Source organism: Sciurus carolinensis, chromosome 8, assembly GCF_902686445.1.
Source record: "Sciurus carolinensis chromosome 8, mSciCar1.2, whole genome shotgun sequence".
In the NCBI taxonomy this organism is placed as follows: domain Eukaryota; kingdom Metazoa; phylum Chordata; class Mammalia; order Rodentia; family Sciuridae; genus Sciurus; species Sciurus carolinensis.
The window spans coordinates 113,603,366-113,620,479 of record NC_062220.1 but is presented as its reverse complement, the minus strand read 5'-3'; the positions used below and the strand labels follow the sequence as shown (position 1 = coordinate 113,620,479).

The 17,114-nt window shown below is 36.5% G+C and overlaps 1 protein-coding gene and 1 pseudogene across 1 annotated transcript; both read right to left on the bottom strand.

The window, feature by feature from the left end:
- Positions 1–9,015: 9,015 nt before the first annotated feature.
- LOC124991825 (stress-associated endoplasmic reticulum protein 1-like) lies at positions 9,016–15,819 on the bottom strand. The gene is made up of 2 exons (XM_047562629.1): positions 15,808–15,819; positions 9,016–9,219 (listed from the first exon to the last, which is right to left on the bottom strand). The coding sequence occupies exon 2, from the start codon at positions 9,217–9,219 to the stop codon at positions 9,016–9,018; it is 204 nt and encodes a 67-aa protein (XP_047418585.1). The 5' UTR covers positions 15,808–15,819.
- Positions 15,405–17,114, bottom strand: part of LOC124991401 (transcription factor JunD-like) — a 51,753-nt pseudogene continuing 50,043 nt past the window's right edge.

The following is a 17,114-nucleotide window of genomic DNA, read 5'->3' as shown; positions in this document are numbered from 1 at the left end:
TATTTTTCCAACTTTTTATTATTTTCACAGTGGAAAATTTGGGTATAGTATGTAACTATTTTTTTTGTCTGTGCATTATATTTTCAAGTGTGATTGTAAGTAGATTAATATAATTTTATTTGTAGTAAGATATTCATAAAGAAGAGAATGAACTTTCCATATAAATGAACATCAGGTATGGGATTACTGATTTTAGTGTAATATCTATATGATTATCCAGAAATATCAATCCAGATAACTTTGAGCTCATATTTTTATAATTCTGATTGAGAATTTAGGAACATGGTAACTTTTACCAAAACAGAACTTGATAATTTTAAATAAAGCAACTAAATGTGGGCTCTTTATTAAAAAGAAACCAAGGAACTTTAGAACTTAACAGTGTGTTGGAAAATGTGAAAAGAGCTTTTCTTTCAAAATGTATAGTTAATGAATTAATTTTGGGGTCTATGCTATCCTATTAATTTATAGGTCCAACTTAAAAAGTATTTGAAAATATTCCATTTCTTTGAGTTTAATTATTTTCGGTCCTTTGACAGTTCTATGCTAAATGTATTTTAAAATAAAAATCAAAGTCAATCTTGTAAAAAAAAGAAAAGAGGTATCAACTTTCTGGGAAAAATGGTAATATCAGGTTCAATTATTTTCATAGAAATATTTACTTAATAAAATGGTATGTGTCTTTCTAGGCAAGTGAGTAGGAATACCTAATTTTACAATTACTCTTTTAGTTATTTGTACACTCACTCATGAATACATGCTATTTATCAGGCAATGTATAAAGCATGAGGATATGAGGGAACACACCTCCCCAGGGAAGAATGTGACGTACACCTCAGATCTGGAGCACTCGGTGTTTGGGATAAATACAGATGACTATGAATGCATTTTGTTGGTAGAAGGCGACATGTTCTCCTGATGAATTAGGTAGTTGATCAGGAGAAACCAGTGTAGCAGAAAAGAAGAACAACAGAATAAAACAAAAACACTGAAAGGTAAGTTGTCCTCAAAGCCTAGTGAAGGGAAAGTATCAAGCAAGAGGAAGTGAGCAGCTAAAAATGTCAAATGCTGACTTCTTAAAAAAATAGAGACTAAAAATCGGCACTTAAAAGATGCACATTAAAAAATAGAGAACAGCAAAATAATCATGACATAAATGTACTGGTCCTAGCACATTGTTGGGATTGGGGTACCAAAGGGAGTAAGATAGACTGGAGTGAGTGGTTAGAAGTTAGGCTAGATGACATATAAAAGCTAATTGTTAAAGAAATTTCAGGAATTTTGTGAGCTGTTGAAAAATGATGGGTAACTGAAAACCCACCATAACTTGATAATTTGTAATATGGAAATCAGTAAATTCTGTAAGTCTTGACTTTTTTTTCTTTTCCCAGAGTCACTGCATACATAGTATACATTGAAAATTAAAATGTGTAGGTTATAACTTGAGAATGAGTGCTAAAGTAAGTTACGAGCAAAACTAAGAAAAGAAAATAATTTTGTAATGCAAAATTCAAGGCATTTGACATACAATGTACATATTGTTCTTTATATGTATATAGGAATTATGAAAAATTAATGTGTAGTGTTATGGTTTGGGCATGTGGTATCCCCAAAGAGGTCCTGTTAATGCTGAGATAGTCAGAGGTAAGATGTAAGATCATAAGAGCTGTAACCTAGTCCATTCTGGTTTGAGTGACTGTGTGCCAACTATAAGCAGGTGGGACATGACTGGGTGCGATGAGTCATAGGGGTGTGCCCTGGAAGGCTGCATTTTCCCTAGAGGCCCTGGCCCAGTCTCTCTATATCTGCCTCCTGGCCCTGCCATGAACTGAGCAGCTCTCTTCTGCTGGACCATTTCCCCAGGATGTGCTGCCTCACCTTGGGAAGGGCAATGGAGTTGATGATCTCTGGATTGAGACTTTTGTAACTCTGAGCCCCATATAAAACTTTTCTCCTTTAAGTTGCTTTTGTCAAGTGTTTTGGTCACAATGAAGCAAAATCTAAACTAACTCATAATATTTGAAACTATAACCAGGAATCAGAAGCTAAAAAAAAACTAGAAATGATGAGGTGAGTTAAGCAGTTGTTGGATCACACCAGCATTAGTGTGTGATGGATGTAGGTAATATTTGATTGAAAGTTGAAGGTGCCAGCATTTAAAAAAAAATGATCTAAAAGAGGCAATGGGAACAAGTGTCTATGTGCTTATCTCTTTAGGGTCTGTGGTATGAGAAACGTGGGAGAAAAAAACAGGCTATCACTTGAGAAGTCGAAAAGGAAAGCCAAGTTTGCAGCAGTAAGCCAGCCTTTTATTAACTAAAGAATAATAATAGAAAGTTTAGAGGAATAGATCAGGATACAGGAGCTTGTTCTGATGATGTCTTGTAAATATGAAGTCCCTTGATTGAGTTTTGAGATGTATTTATTTAATAGTGAAGGACATGGCATTTGACCTAGAAGATTGAAGGTTCTGGTGTTGACTGATATTGAGAGGAATAATGGACTTAATGAGATTAGTTATGTGGAATTCAAGAGAGGGAGAGCTTATAGGTTGTTTTGTATGTCAAGGAGAGGCAGGCTTTTGTTTTTTCCCGTTCATTCTTAATGGTGTGGCTATAAAATTCAGGAGGAATGGTCTTTGGCCAAGTGTGCCCATCCGCTGACTTTTGGGATATGAGACTTCAGGTGATCAAGAAGTGTTACATATATGGTGTTATGAGGTAAGGCCCATCCTTCACCAATGAGAATGAGGGAAGAAGGTCTGAGGGAGGTGTGGTCGTTAGTCCCTGTGCCCAAATCTGTGACTTGGCCTCTGAGGCTAAAAGGAAGTATGAAAATTTTCTTTCTAAACAGTCATTAATAATATCAAAGCATTAACCAAGCTCTTTCAAACTGAATATTCTTGAAATAGGGAAATGACAATGTGTGTTTAAACTTGGGGAATGTTTAATTTTATTCATCGTCAGTATAACAATTGAATTGTCCAGGTAAAGATGAAATATAACCATTGATTTTGGGAATGGCCAGAGTGAATCATGCAAACTGCCCATGTACCATGAATGGAAAACATTTTCTAGTAAAGCCACAGTTTAGTGCCTCTGACTTTTTTTTTTTTTTCTATGCAAGTTAGAGAAAGTCTATATTGACCAGGGATTAGGGTTTGCTTACTTTCTCCATCAGGTTTTCAACACTCTTAAGACAAAAAGTAAGAGGTAGAAAGACAATTTGCTTAAGGAGCCTAGGACTATTTTAGAAAGAAAGGGATCTGATACACCATGTACTTTTTAATTTTTAAGTCATGAAGACAAGACGACATGGCTGAAGTTTGTCCTGTTCTAAGTCTCATTTCAGGAAAAAGAAAAATAAATGACCCTGGTGTGTGGAAAACCTGGTTTGGTTGAATAAAAATGCCATGAAGATTCTTAGTAAGTGCTGATGTCATCAGTTTACAGCAAAACCACGTGATGCTCCTCAGGGCTCAGACCTCACTGCACTGTGTGATGCTGGGTACTCTAACATAGCTTTACCTTTGTGCTGTGGCAGACAGCACTAGGCAACATGATTGCTGAGTGGATGTGCATCCCTAAAATTGTCACAGAGCAAAACAGATAAAAATCATGGGACCCATCACACTTTTGGGGAAATAATTATCTAGAAAGTCAAATGTCAGCACTTCCAGTTACTTTGATGTCAGTGTTTAGGAGACTAAAATCTTGCATAATTTAAGAGTGGTTTTTAGATGCAGGCAGAAGGTAGTTTTTGACTCCCGTGATTACCTGCAAACAAATTATTCCAAAAGATGTTACTGTTTTATGTTGACTAGGCCCAATAGTTATGGCTCTCATGATTCTCACTTAAACTCTGCTGCTGGTGAGAATTTAGTACTGTTATGAAGAACTGCCTCTAAGGTATTGAAAGAGAAAAGCACATGCCAAGTTAGAATTTGTCTTTTCAAGTAATCCATTCACAACTGAATTTCTAATTTAATCAACAAATAAATGAAATCTATGTTTAGAAAAAACAGAAATAAGGACTGTATTACATTATAACCTATAAGGTGGCACTGTAACTTGAAAACAATTAATAGATTATAAGAGTTAACCCTAGCATGTAACTGAGATATTTTTATTAGAAAATTCATAAATATATTGCTTTGAGTTTTCTGCTATTTTAATTTTAAGTGGACGATCAAAGCTTATGATAAAGTAATGAGATTTACATCTATCAGAGTAAGTGAAGTACCTTAAGACAAAAAAATCATAAAATTAATGCAAAGAAGTCATTATTACTCATCTCACCAAAGAATCTACAGAGATGGCAAATAACTATATGTAAAGGTACTTGTGTTGTTCAACTTTCCATTGCTTTGAAAAAATATTTGAGATAAACAACTTATAAGGAGGAAAGATTTATTTTGATCCACGATTTTAGTTATTTCAGTCCATGTTCACTTGTCCCTCCCCTTGCTTTTGAGCCTCTAGAGAGGCAGTAGTACACCATGGCAGAAGCCAGCCTGTGCTTTCTGTGTTGAAGAAAACCTTATCTCCTACTGTGGCTAGGAAGCAAAGAAAGGTCACGGACAATAGGTCTCACTTCGTGAAGATTCTACCACCTCCCTAAGTCCTACAGGCTGGCTAGCAATCTTTTAACATATGAGTCTTTGGTGAAAACTTCAAATGCAAAACATAGCAATGCTCAAGATCCTATAACATTAGGGAACTGCAAATTAACAATGAGAAACTATCATTCATTTTTAAGATCAGCTCAAGTTCTAAACACTGATATTATCAAATGTTGGGCAGGAGGTGAAACAAGAGAAATTCTCATTAATTTCAATAGTTGCACAAAATCCTCAAGCTTCTCAATCAATTCCTGAAGATGTGCTAATGCACAATGATCAATCAGGTTGAACTCCTGAACAAAAAATAAAATCCTTACAGAAGTGTTGAGTTATGTTTCCTCTAGCTGTTCACATTAATAAAGCTTATTTTGTAACCTAGAATGAGAAAGGGCCACTTAGAGAATGTACAGGATGGATACAGAAAACCAAACAAAATATTAATTTATTCTTGAACTGTAGAAATAGACTTGCCTGCAAGAATGACTTTTAAAAAGAAGACAGGATAATAAAAAGAAAGGTATAATATTATCCATCTGATTAAAATGCTATTATTTCAATGAAAAATGCAAGGTATAAGAAGTATACAGGTTTACTGTTTTAGGCACACAGAAGTGCACACCCTTATTTTAGGTATGATTTTTAGGTACCGTTTTGATTAGTATTCAAAGTTGTCTTGTTAGAAAGCAAAATAAACCTTATTGACTGCAATACTTATTGTTTATCTTGTATAATATCAATAATTTTATCCTTATCAATTAGTACACTAATGACTTCTTTCTAAATTATTGTCCATCATACTACATAGTATAGAAAATAATATAACAAAAATGTCTGTGTTGCTTTACATTAAACTTTATTTTGGATTATGTATTAAATTATGAATAATGCATTTGTGCTATAATTGTCTCATCATAAATTATAAAATTTTCTATTAATCACAGTATGTGAAAACTATTTCCTACAAAAAAACTATAATTAACAGTATAGGCTGCATCCAAAATATGTAATAATATATGTATGCAGCAATATAATACTTTGATCATTTAAATAACTGTTAATTTTTGAGCTCTTGTGATTATGTTCAACATTTCATTTGATTTAAAATGTGTATTTACTTGTAACATATGACTATTTTCTATGAATGAAAAAAATCTCAAAACACATAAAATAGTAAAACACTATGACTTCTTTGTAGACTAAAAGCAAATTTTTTGATTAATTATTCCATTAAGTAAAACAGCAAAGTGAAGAATTGATGAAGAATACCATATTACTTTCCTAAATTTTATATTGGAATGAAAACATCAGTTTATATAAATTTTGATTTTAATAACATATTTTCCAATGTGCAGAATACATTTAAGATTGCTGTGTTATACAGTAAAGTTTAAATGATATAAATTTTAATTTACATACTCTGTGTCGCTACACATTTAAAACTTGGATTAAAAATATTTTGCCATCTGGACAAGAAAATCCACTGATTAATTGATTCAAGCATTTAGACTGCATGCATCTTGTATTCTTTCTTGTGTGTCTGTGTGTGTGTTTCTACACACACACAGAGAAATTACTTTCTTTAGATTACGAATAGATTATCATCTATAGTGAGATGATACTTAAAATTTAACACTGGAAGAGTAAGAACAAGAAATTAAAGGATACTTGATAAATTCAGTGCAATTCTTTAAAATTAAGTGAATTAAAAAATAAGCATTGGTAGCACATTCAGAGACACATGAAAAGCAGCTATACAATCTATAGGAAAAACAGGGATTGAGGAACACTCAAAGTATGAAATTTAAAAAATGGAAAAAGTTAAATGAAAAAGTAATTACAAGATATGAAACAAAGTGTTTCCATGCAAAATTGTTACAGGATTATTTGTGGATATACTTGACCAGAGTGAAAGAGAGTCACATTTGCTGGTTTGCTTCCATTTGCCAAACATGGTAAATACTTAAGACATTTCTGGGGGACTGGATATCTATGGTCCACAATCTCTGGGGATGTGAACTGTAAACTACTGAAATTGTGATTAGGCCTATTTTCCAATTTATTTTGAGTGACCTATTGAATGAGTCAATGACTATATTTAGAAAGCCTTGCAAAGTCTATGTGGTTTAAATAAGCAAAGTGAAGCTATGAGTTTAATAAAGTGATTAAAAAATGAATGGAATGGTAGAAGAAAGGTGCATATTATTCTGGAAAAATAGATACAAAGAAACTGGTTTTACTTTAAAAATCCCAGCATGGTCACTTAAGAGAGGAGGAGAATTCCTCTCTGCTTCATGTCTACATCAAGTATATCTTTATAATTTTATGAGAAGCATAATTTCTTCTTTTAATATTCAGGGAATATTATCTAAACAATAAATCAAATGGATACAGCTTTCATTACCTAAATATGCACAATCCAATCTGAATATAAAATGCCATCAATTGGCAAATTACACATGAAATACAAAGGGAATGCAATTATACATATGTGAAAAAGTTGTCAGTTATATCAATGTAACAAATTAAAAACACTGTACATGAAAAAATAAAAAAATCTTAAAACCAATTATCTTTAGTAAACCAAAGGCAAGACTGATATGGAATGCTTTGATTCAAGAAAGAGCAAGACACCTGCTATAAATTTAGAGCAATAACTTTCATTTTTAAAGTTAGAATAAAGTAGAATTAGGTAACAAAAACTTGTTTCAAAGAGAGAAACAAGTACAGGCCTTGATATATTTACTGGGTGAGAAAAGTAGGAAATGGTTCAACTTAAATCCTGCTGGTCCAAGGTCAGCTAATTCCTTTCCTATTGCAGCAGTTAAGTTCCTAGACACCCTTAACCACCTCTCTCCTTTACTCTCTTCATTACTTGAAGGTATGTCAGAAGTCCCCTATGAGGTTCAAACTGTATATATTAGGTAGCAAATTTCCCTTCTGTTCCTGTTAAAACAGTTTAAGAAGAGATATTCTGAGGCAATTCACAAAGCAAACATAAGCAGCCTTTTACCTAATCATTAACACACACACACACACTGTTCAGGCTTTTTGCACCAAGTTATGACTAAGTGTAGCCAAGACTTACAGTTTTCAACAGTACCAAAAAACCCAAAATCTGCCTTATCACCCTCACCCTTCCTAGTGGTAACAAGAAAATCTGATCAAACCTAACCTATAAAATTATACAAGGGGAGACTAAAGACTGATCCAATCCATTTAATTTCAAATGCCACTCTAGACTGATAAATCTAGTACCTATAAGGGCATTTAAAAAAATAATTTTTAGTTGTAGATGGACACAATATGTTTATTTTTATGTGATGCTGAAGCTCGAACCCGGTAACTTGCACATGTGACACAAGCACTCTATCACTGAGCTATAGCTCAGGCCCATAGGGGCATTTTAATTATTATTAGTTTGAAAAAGCATTTTCAAACCAGTGTAACTTTTTAGCTGATGTGTCTTTTTTGGTATTAAAAGTGCTGACTATGCTGTCTTACGGCACACTGAACTCAAGATGTGATGGTATGTCCTGATGCACACATTTCTAGTAGTATTGTTCCCTAAAATTTTGTCTAGCATAGTAAACCCCTTTGATATATTAAAATATCCTAATGAAATCAACATGACATAAACCTTGTGTGACTTCACTCCACCATGGTAGTTTTAGTGAAATCTCAGTGGCTGAACAAGTTACAAAATTATCAACCAAGTTTTTTCTTTTTTTTTTTCCTAAGAATGGGCCTTTAGATTATACTTATGTGAAATTCAAGGAAAAGAATTAGAAATAATATCATTAAAATAGACGTGGCTTATATATAAGCATCTCTGCTTATATTATACATTCAGAAGCTTTTCAAAAATTTCAGGTGTCAATGGTTATGGTAAAACTAGTTCTGTAGTCCATTTATAAGTATCTTATTACAGGACAGTTACATGACCCTAAATCGAGTGTGGTTTCAATTCAAGACAGTATTAAAGTGCCTACCTATATAAAAACCTTAATATTCCAAATTTTAAATTAAGCTAACTACAATTACATGTTAGGGTTAATAAAATCTAGATTCTGTCTACATAGATTTAATCTAATTACTCATACATCATTCTGTCTCAATAACCACATTTTAAAAACTTACTTTTTATTAAGTAGGGTCCACTACGATAAACAATTGAATTTTATTGCTTTATTCATATGGTGCTTTTTGCAAGGCACTGTGGTATTAACTAGAAACCCCGGAATGACTCGTGAAAAAAACCTGGGACTGACACATGAAGGATGATATGAAGTCATTTTGAGGCAGGATGCTTCAGTAAATTGTTTTTAACCAGGAGAACATCAGGAATGAGTTCAAGTTAAAATTCACATAATGGAAACATCTTAAGGTAAGTGACTTCACATGCCCTTCCTGACACTCTGAATAATCTGGAAAATTGAAGAGCCACGGACAGAAAAATAAATGAAAAGAGCCAATAACCAGGGTCTTACTGTCGTCTTCCCTTCAGGCACATTTTGCGAGGTCTTGGGACCACCCGCGCTGCAGGACATCCTGTTCTTGCCGTGCTTCTTGGCCAGCTGGATCCTCTGCTTGCCAACCATCTTCGTGGCGTCCCTGGGTCTCCCTTGCTGGCCTCCTGGGCACGGTAAGGCTGGGCTCCTGGCTGGGCTCCCGGTGCCCTCGCTGCCGTTATGAGGAGGCGCTCGCGACAGGCGCCCACTGTGGCCGTTGGGCGCGGGCGCAGGCTGGCAGGCGGGGCCATCAGGGCACGTGGAGCACCGAGCGGGTGGCCAGGACATTCTGAGCTGCTGCTCTGGCCACTGCCGGAGCCAAGAGAGAAAGAGGAAAGAAATCCAACGACAGGACGGTGCAGCCCACCGCCTCCCTGAAGCACAGTTTCTTGTGTAAAATGCAGTATCGGTTTATGTACAGTGTTGATCCGGATGAACCTCCGTCCTTGAATTAGCAAGGCAACGATCATGGCCTATACCAACTATCCTTTTTCAAAAATCATAAGGATATTTATTAGAGAGAATGCTATGACGAGAAGCAGCTAGATGTGATTGCTGTACAGGAGAAGTAACACCGTTTTGTATGGGGGCTCTAGGTTGAGTCTTGCCTGGTCCCAGGGCTGAGTAGATTCGGCACTGTAGAAAGTGGGCCTAGCCTGAGACCAGCCTTGGATGGTAGGAAGTCCACTGAAAATTAGGAATGATTTCTCCAGTCACCAAAGCGGGCCCCGCTTTTCTTGTGGTGCGACACACCCATTCAGATGGGCATGTATCCTGAAGGCAGGGTCAGTGAGAAGAAGCCGCCAGTTGGTGCTGGATTTTGCTGATTTTGAAATGATTCTGTGTTCTGGATGATTCATTTCCAAAGTCACTGACCATAACCTTATTCTATTATTTAGATTATTGATTAAAGTTCATCGTTAAAGGCACCATAGCAACTTACTGGTAGAATTTCTGTCAGGACCACTGTAGTACAAATTCGCATGTGCCATTAGAATTCCCTTTACTAGCACAAGGAGTAGTTTCACGTTTTATCATCATATTTGTACTTTTCTTATGTGCCATTTTAAGGCAAGATTAATTTAATTTTTGGTCTCCAAAAATTTGAGATATATTGTGTTAAGGTATAGAAATGTAAGAATGAATGAGACTATGTCTCTTTCTTTAAGAGATATGTTCCAGTGAGAGACACTGACATCTCCTAAGAAATTAGAGCCTGAAAGATCAACTGTAACTCTTGCCAATAATTTCTATGAAATAAAGAAGAAAATTATCCCCCTGAAAAGAATGGAGTACCCCTCACTCTTTCCACTAAAAATTCTTTGTCAAGTGGGAAATCTATATCTACTATATTTTCCCCTAACAAAATATGCAAGCAACTTTCTCTAGGAAAAATGTTGTTTCAGATACTTGGGTTCCAAAAAAGTACATCTCCATCACGTTTTGTGTATTCACAAATATGGTGCTTCTGCCAGACATCAAACTGGTTTAATTAAATAATCTCCTGCTGATATTGACAGTAAGGAAATTTTCCACTGAATTACAGGTGAATAAAAACAAACAACAGACCAAGACTAAATGGAACAAAATCTTTCTGTCCAGTGTTTTCTGTAAAAATGTGTCATACTTCTCCTGAGACTGTTCTTGGGATCTTGTTTTAAAATGTCTACATTAATTGCAAATATTGCAGGAGTAAGGGTAGCAATTTATTCCAAAATTATGCAACCTACAATAGAGATGATTTGAAATCTATAGTTTTACTGCCTATAAAAAGTGACATTTATTATGTAGGAATGAGAAAACAAGTCAATAATCAGTTGAGTCACTTATCTTTATCAAATTCCTATTCTTCACATAGTACCTGCCAATAAAGATGAGACTTTTTACCATTGGGTGGAAACAAGTTGTGTCATAAAATATGAAAAATTTCTGTATGGAAACTTGACTCCCCCTGGCTTTCACATACAGATTTCATCTATGACTTCCTGCCAGCAGAATGTGTATTTACTTCATAAATAAGGATTTTGTTGTTGTTTATTTATTCCATAATTTTTTTCTCATTAAGTACAGCACCCCATTCTTAACAGGCCAATTGCTTAAAAGCTGGTATTCAAAAGCAGGATATATACAAAAAATAAAAGACAGATTTGGCTTTTCTGACCTTAAAGAAGCAAAACTCAACTAAATGTCTGAAAGTTGTTCTTGATTTTATCAGGTTTCATCATCTAAGAATGACAAATCATAAAAATAAAATAAAATGCTTGTTTCCCTTACAAATTAAAGTTTTCTTCAAATGACTTCAAAGTACTTGCTCCTTGCCTCATGAAATGTACATTTTGAACCATGGAATAGAGAAATCATTTTTTCTTCCCAGCAGAGAAAGTCATTTTACTTTGCTACAAATGGTTAGACTATGACAAATATCTTTCTACTTTGCTTTATGGTAAAGATTTTTAAATTAAATGCTTAGTTAAAGGTCTTAAATTACATTGTTGAATAGTTTTTGAAATTTATGCGGTCATCCATATTGACTTTATAGTTTAAATTTTAAATATATTTAAAATTATGCTCTAATGTAGCTAATAATTAATTCCACAATGGATAAAGTCATCTGTTTCTACAGATGGCTTATCTAGTCATGTGTTTTGGTATCTCCTCATTACCATCAAGAAGCCATATATTTAATGTTTGAAAATTAGAAAAATCTTCCCATTTCACTAATGTCAGGCACTGTCATTGATCTATAGCATGACTGACCTGTGACAGACAGAACATATGTGCATAGTCATCACAAACCCTAACCCTAACCATAGAATTGTTTGTAAGTGGCTTATAGGTCTTGAGAAATAAATATCCATGTAATAAAGGAAACTTAATCTTCAGTCATTACCTTTATAACAACTATGATAGAATCTCAGCTCTTTCACATCTTTTATCCACAAGTCAACAAGTCTGTTTTTTTTTAGTAATAATGATCCTAAATTTTAAATTTGATTTTTCAGTTTTTTTTTTTTTTTTTTTTTTTTTTTTTGTGGTACTGGGGATCGAACTCAGGGCCTTGTGCTTGCGAGGCAAGCACTGTACCAGCTGAGCTATCTCCCCAGCCCTGATTTTTAAGTTTTAAAAAGTATATATCTATATCTATATTTATATTGCAAAGTTTGTTCCAAATGAAAGGAATTGGTAGTATAAGAAAAATGCACTGCAGAATATTTTTGTTAACCAAATCTTGTTATTTTTCTCCTCCCTTTCTACATTTCAAAATATAAACATTAAGGAAATCTTTGGAAATTTAAAAGTTCCACCTTAAAAAGGCAATATCATAGGGGCTGAGGCTGAAGCTCTGTGGTAGAGCATTTACCTAACACACATGAGATACTGGGTTCAGTCGTCAGCACCACATAAAAATAAATAAATGAAATAAGTTATTGTGTCCATCTACGACTACAATTTTTTTAAAGAAAGATAATATAGACCTTGGGAGAGTAAGATCAAGCATAACATGTATGAGATGTGCTTTCCAAAGATCTGCCTGCATACTGATTTCTTTGAAAAATAGGGTCCAATCAAATGCTATGTTATGCAATTTATAATTATGCAACAAATTATGATTCCTTCAGTTCTTTTTTGTGTGTTCTGTTTTCCTTTGAGGTACTTTTTATTTTATTCTTGGAACCTGTTACTTTGTTTGATGTACTTTTTCAAGAAAAGAATAAATATCTAGATGTAGGATAGTTCATATTGAAGCCAGAATTGGGGACAGGCAGTTAGTGTAGAAATAGGAAATCGGGTCAGATCAAGAAAATAGAGGCCATCAAGTCATCTGCCTCTGGAAGTTGGAGACTGCAATGGGAGAATGGAATGTCAAGGACCTGCAGAACCCATTGATAACCAGATTTACCTGCCCTTGTCAGAGACTACAGGCAAGAAGGTGCTAATCAATGCCCCCTGGGCCCTTGCCTGTCTGAGACACCTTGACCCTCCCTCTGCCCCATCCGCTTTTCGCTTTTTACATTTCAAAACCAGGCCTAATCCCGCAGGCAGGAAGGGAAGAGATAAGGGGAAAGAATGGGAGAATGAAACCCATAAAAAGAACGAGATTTGCTCATCCCACGGATTCCGCCTTTGGGTCCCCTTCTTCCACCCGGGAGAAGTCTGCTTTTCCTTTTCTTTAATAAAGCTGCATTTTCCACTCTACATTTGCCTCGGCGTGCTTCTCCGGCGTTATACTTCAACACCTGAGGAAGCAGGACTCGTCACCGGGTAAAAAGCGGTATCAATATCATTAATAATTCAGCTTATTACTCATTTGTTATATTGGACACCAATTTCACAAAGAAGATTTATTTGTTAATATGATGAGTAAATTTCCTAGAGTATTTGTGCAAAATGATGGGATAGTTGAATCACAATTGGTACAAGTGGTCAAATAGCAGTGACTTACTAGGAGGTCAAAGCGGCCACCTCCAGGTTTAAAGTTGTTGATGAGCTTAGAATATTAAAAAAAAATGATTGCCCTGAATTTGATGGCTTCAATTATTTCACATCTTGGGCATTTTCTGCAAAAAGGAAAAATATGTATAAATTCATAACAAGCATTTTATCTTTATTTGAAACACACATTGCTCAATGTTAATTTTAATAATCATGTCTAAAGTTTAAAGATTACTTTTGATGTAAGAAGCCTTTCATATAATGAAAGGGTGACTAAATGGAAAGATTTGGGATGATTCTCTGGTTCAACAATTTAAATATTATAAAACCATCATAGATAGCTGTAATATTTAAATTCACTTATTATAACACTACTGCCAAAAATAAATAAAAGTGTCATTAACTCAGATATAACAATTGAGATAGAGAACTATGATTAATCATGCCATTGTTCATGGCTTTCACACAATTTACTAATATTCATTTATTTTACTATGTGACTCTCTAATAAGCTATAATATAGGGTGACATTTATATTTGTTCTTGATGTAACATAGAGCATCATTTTCTGAAATTAAATGCTTTCTTAAAATCATTGTTCTACTGTTTACATTTTCTTCTGTTTATTGTGTTCTAGCATCCATATTTAACTGTCATTCATTTCATACTTATCAGCTATGTGTTTAAAGTTCACTCTCAGTTATACTGGAATTAGTGAGGATGTGAATAACAGTCCTGTTAACTGATGTTCTTTGCCTTTTCTCCTTACCCAGTATTGGCTGCCTCTGACATGTCTGTTCCACACAGAAAATTGTGATCAAAGCTAAAGCTGAACTTACCTAGCAGTTGACTATTTGGGAGACTATATGCATATTAAATAGACTAGTGCTATATTTTACAAATCATGTTCTACTAGCACAGAAGGATCCAATTAACTGAACAGACTGCTACCTTTGTGTTAAGCTTTTTTAATATATCAAGTTTGGTATTTACAATAATTAAAAATTCTAATGGTAGAATTACCATCACATATGTATATAATAATTTAGATTATAAAAATAGTCCTCTACAGTTACCTCAATAGGATATTCAAGAAATGTTTTCAAATAAGTATTCTGTAAATTAGCCTTGTTATTACTGACTACACAAATTAATTGTCATTTTCCTTTGGGAGGTGCTAAGGAAGGATTACAAACAGGAATGCGGACTCTTAGCAAAACAAAAACCAAACAAGAAGTGCAGGGGTGTGTCCAAGGACTGAGGGGAGTAGTGAGAGGAAGGAAAGAGTCCTATTTTTCCCCCTTCTTCCGAGTTCTTTAAAAAACCAACACAAGAAAGCACACGCACACACAACCATTTGTTTTTTCCCAGGTAGAAACATAAATAGGGCAGAATCGAACACTCTGTTCTTTCTTCCAAAGGCAAACAACAACAACAAAAAGAAGTAAAAGAGAAGACAGGCTGGAGGCTATGCCCCAAGGAGCCAGCCCCCTTTGGCTGCGGTGTGTAGGAAGGGGCTGCAGTGTACCAAAGGGCGACAGTGTACGAAAGGGCGATCATCGAAGCGCGCGGATATGGCAACACAGGGCGGCTGCGCCCCTGGGACATAAGCAGCGAGGGGATGGGGGTGTCACGCACTCAGGAGCAGGGGTTCAGCTTGTGGAAGTCTAGGGCGCCCTCCCCGAGTTCTGGGCACCCTCGAGAATATTCCTGGCGACCACGTCCTCTCCAAATCATGGGCACCCTCGGAGAGGGGTTCGCCACTGCCGCACCTTTTCCGAGTCTCGGGCGCCCACGGCCGCCCCTCCCCCCACGATCCCACCCCTGGAGGAGGGAGCCGCTCATGCGTCCCCATGATCCTGCTCAGTACGCGGGCACCTGGAGCTGGGCAGCAGCGGGCAGCCGCGGGTGACGTGGCTGAGGACTTTTCTGCTTGAGCTTCGCCACCTGCTCGCGCAGGATTGCGGGTTTGAGGGGACACCAACTCGGTATTCTGGCTCTTGAATTTCTTCACTTTCTCCTCCAGGCGCCAGATGCGCTCCAGCACTTGGAGGCGAGGATTGGGTTGCCGCCATCCCTAGCTCTACACTTTGATACGTTGCCTACCCATGTGGATGGGCTCTTCCAGAATCTTGGTACGCACGTCGGGCACCGTCTGTGGTTCTTCCTTCAGCGTAGCCAGGCGCGGGTGTTGCGGGGCAGCGGCGGCGGTGGAAAGGGAAAGGGCTAGGAGGCTAAAGCAACTTTTGCAGCACCCCCAGCATCGCTGGCACCAGCCGCATAGCTGCTTCGGTTCGTGTAGACCTGCGCCAAGGCCAGCTCGCCTGGGGTGCGGCGCCCGCTGCTATGCCAAGAGTCCCCCTGCGGCTGCCGAACCCGCCCCACACTGGTTCTGCTTGTACAAGTCCTCCAGGACTTTGACAAAGCCCTCGGGGAACTCCTGCTCCTTGCTGGCCGCCACCTTGGTGTAGAGGAACTGTGTGCTTATAGGCGTGGTGATGACCAGCCCGATGGACTGGACGATACGCTTGTGCCCAGGAGAGGAGAGCTTGAGTAGCCCCAGGTCGGGCAGCGAGAGCAGGCCGTTGTGGGGTGCCGCGCTTGGGGTGCCTGCCCTCTGTGCACAAGAGGGACTGAGATTGGCGCCGCCGCCACCTGCTTGACCAGTGCATACTTGTTTCCATCCTCTGCCTCCCCCACCAACAGGGGACCCTGCACCTGTGCTAGCCAAGTCCGCGGCGCCCCTCCTCCCCTGGCGGCGGCTCCTCTATTAGTCATTTTCTAATTGCAGAGTACAGAGGTGATGCTTAAACTCAGTCAAATTCAAGTCAAATTTAGAAGAAAGCAAAAATTTTAATGTCACTATTTCGTCACTATTTAGGGAGGTGCATGTGTTGATAGAAAGTGTGTAAGCTATTTCAGACAAAGGACTTTCCTGATCCTCCTGTGACTCAGTATAGATCCTTATGCAAACACCAAATTTCATTGGCAATTGGTGCTGCCTGTTTTGTAACCTTCATTGATAACTCCAGGGACATAATCATTGAATCACAACAATGGCAATGTCATTATTTTATAATTTACTAAGTGGAATGAATTGGTAAAGCCCTGAAGTAGTAAATATTTAACATGTATTTTGTTTCTTGTAGGAAATAGATTTCAAATATTTTCATTAATTGAAAGTGTTTTAATTCATTGAGGCAACTATAGCACATATGCATTATTCAAAATTGTAATAAATAATCTGAATTAAAACTTAATATAAAACCTCATAGAAGTTGTTATATTATTTTCTATATTATGTAGTATGATGGATATAATACAACATACAATAATTTAGAAAGAACTAAATAACTGACAAATAAAAGTAGTAGTAATATTAAAAAATAAAGAATAATAAAAATTGTAGCCAATATAAGCACTATTTTGCTCTCTATCAAGAAATGTCTAGATAGTAATTAAAAGGATACCTAAAAATTATACCTCAAAAGGTGTACACTTGAGTGTGCCTAAAATAGTGAATCTACTTCTTATAGCATGCATTTTTCATA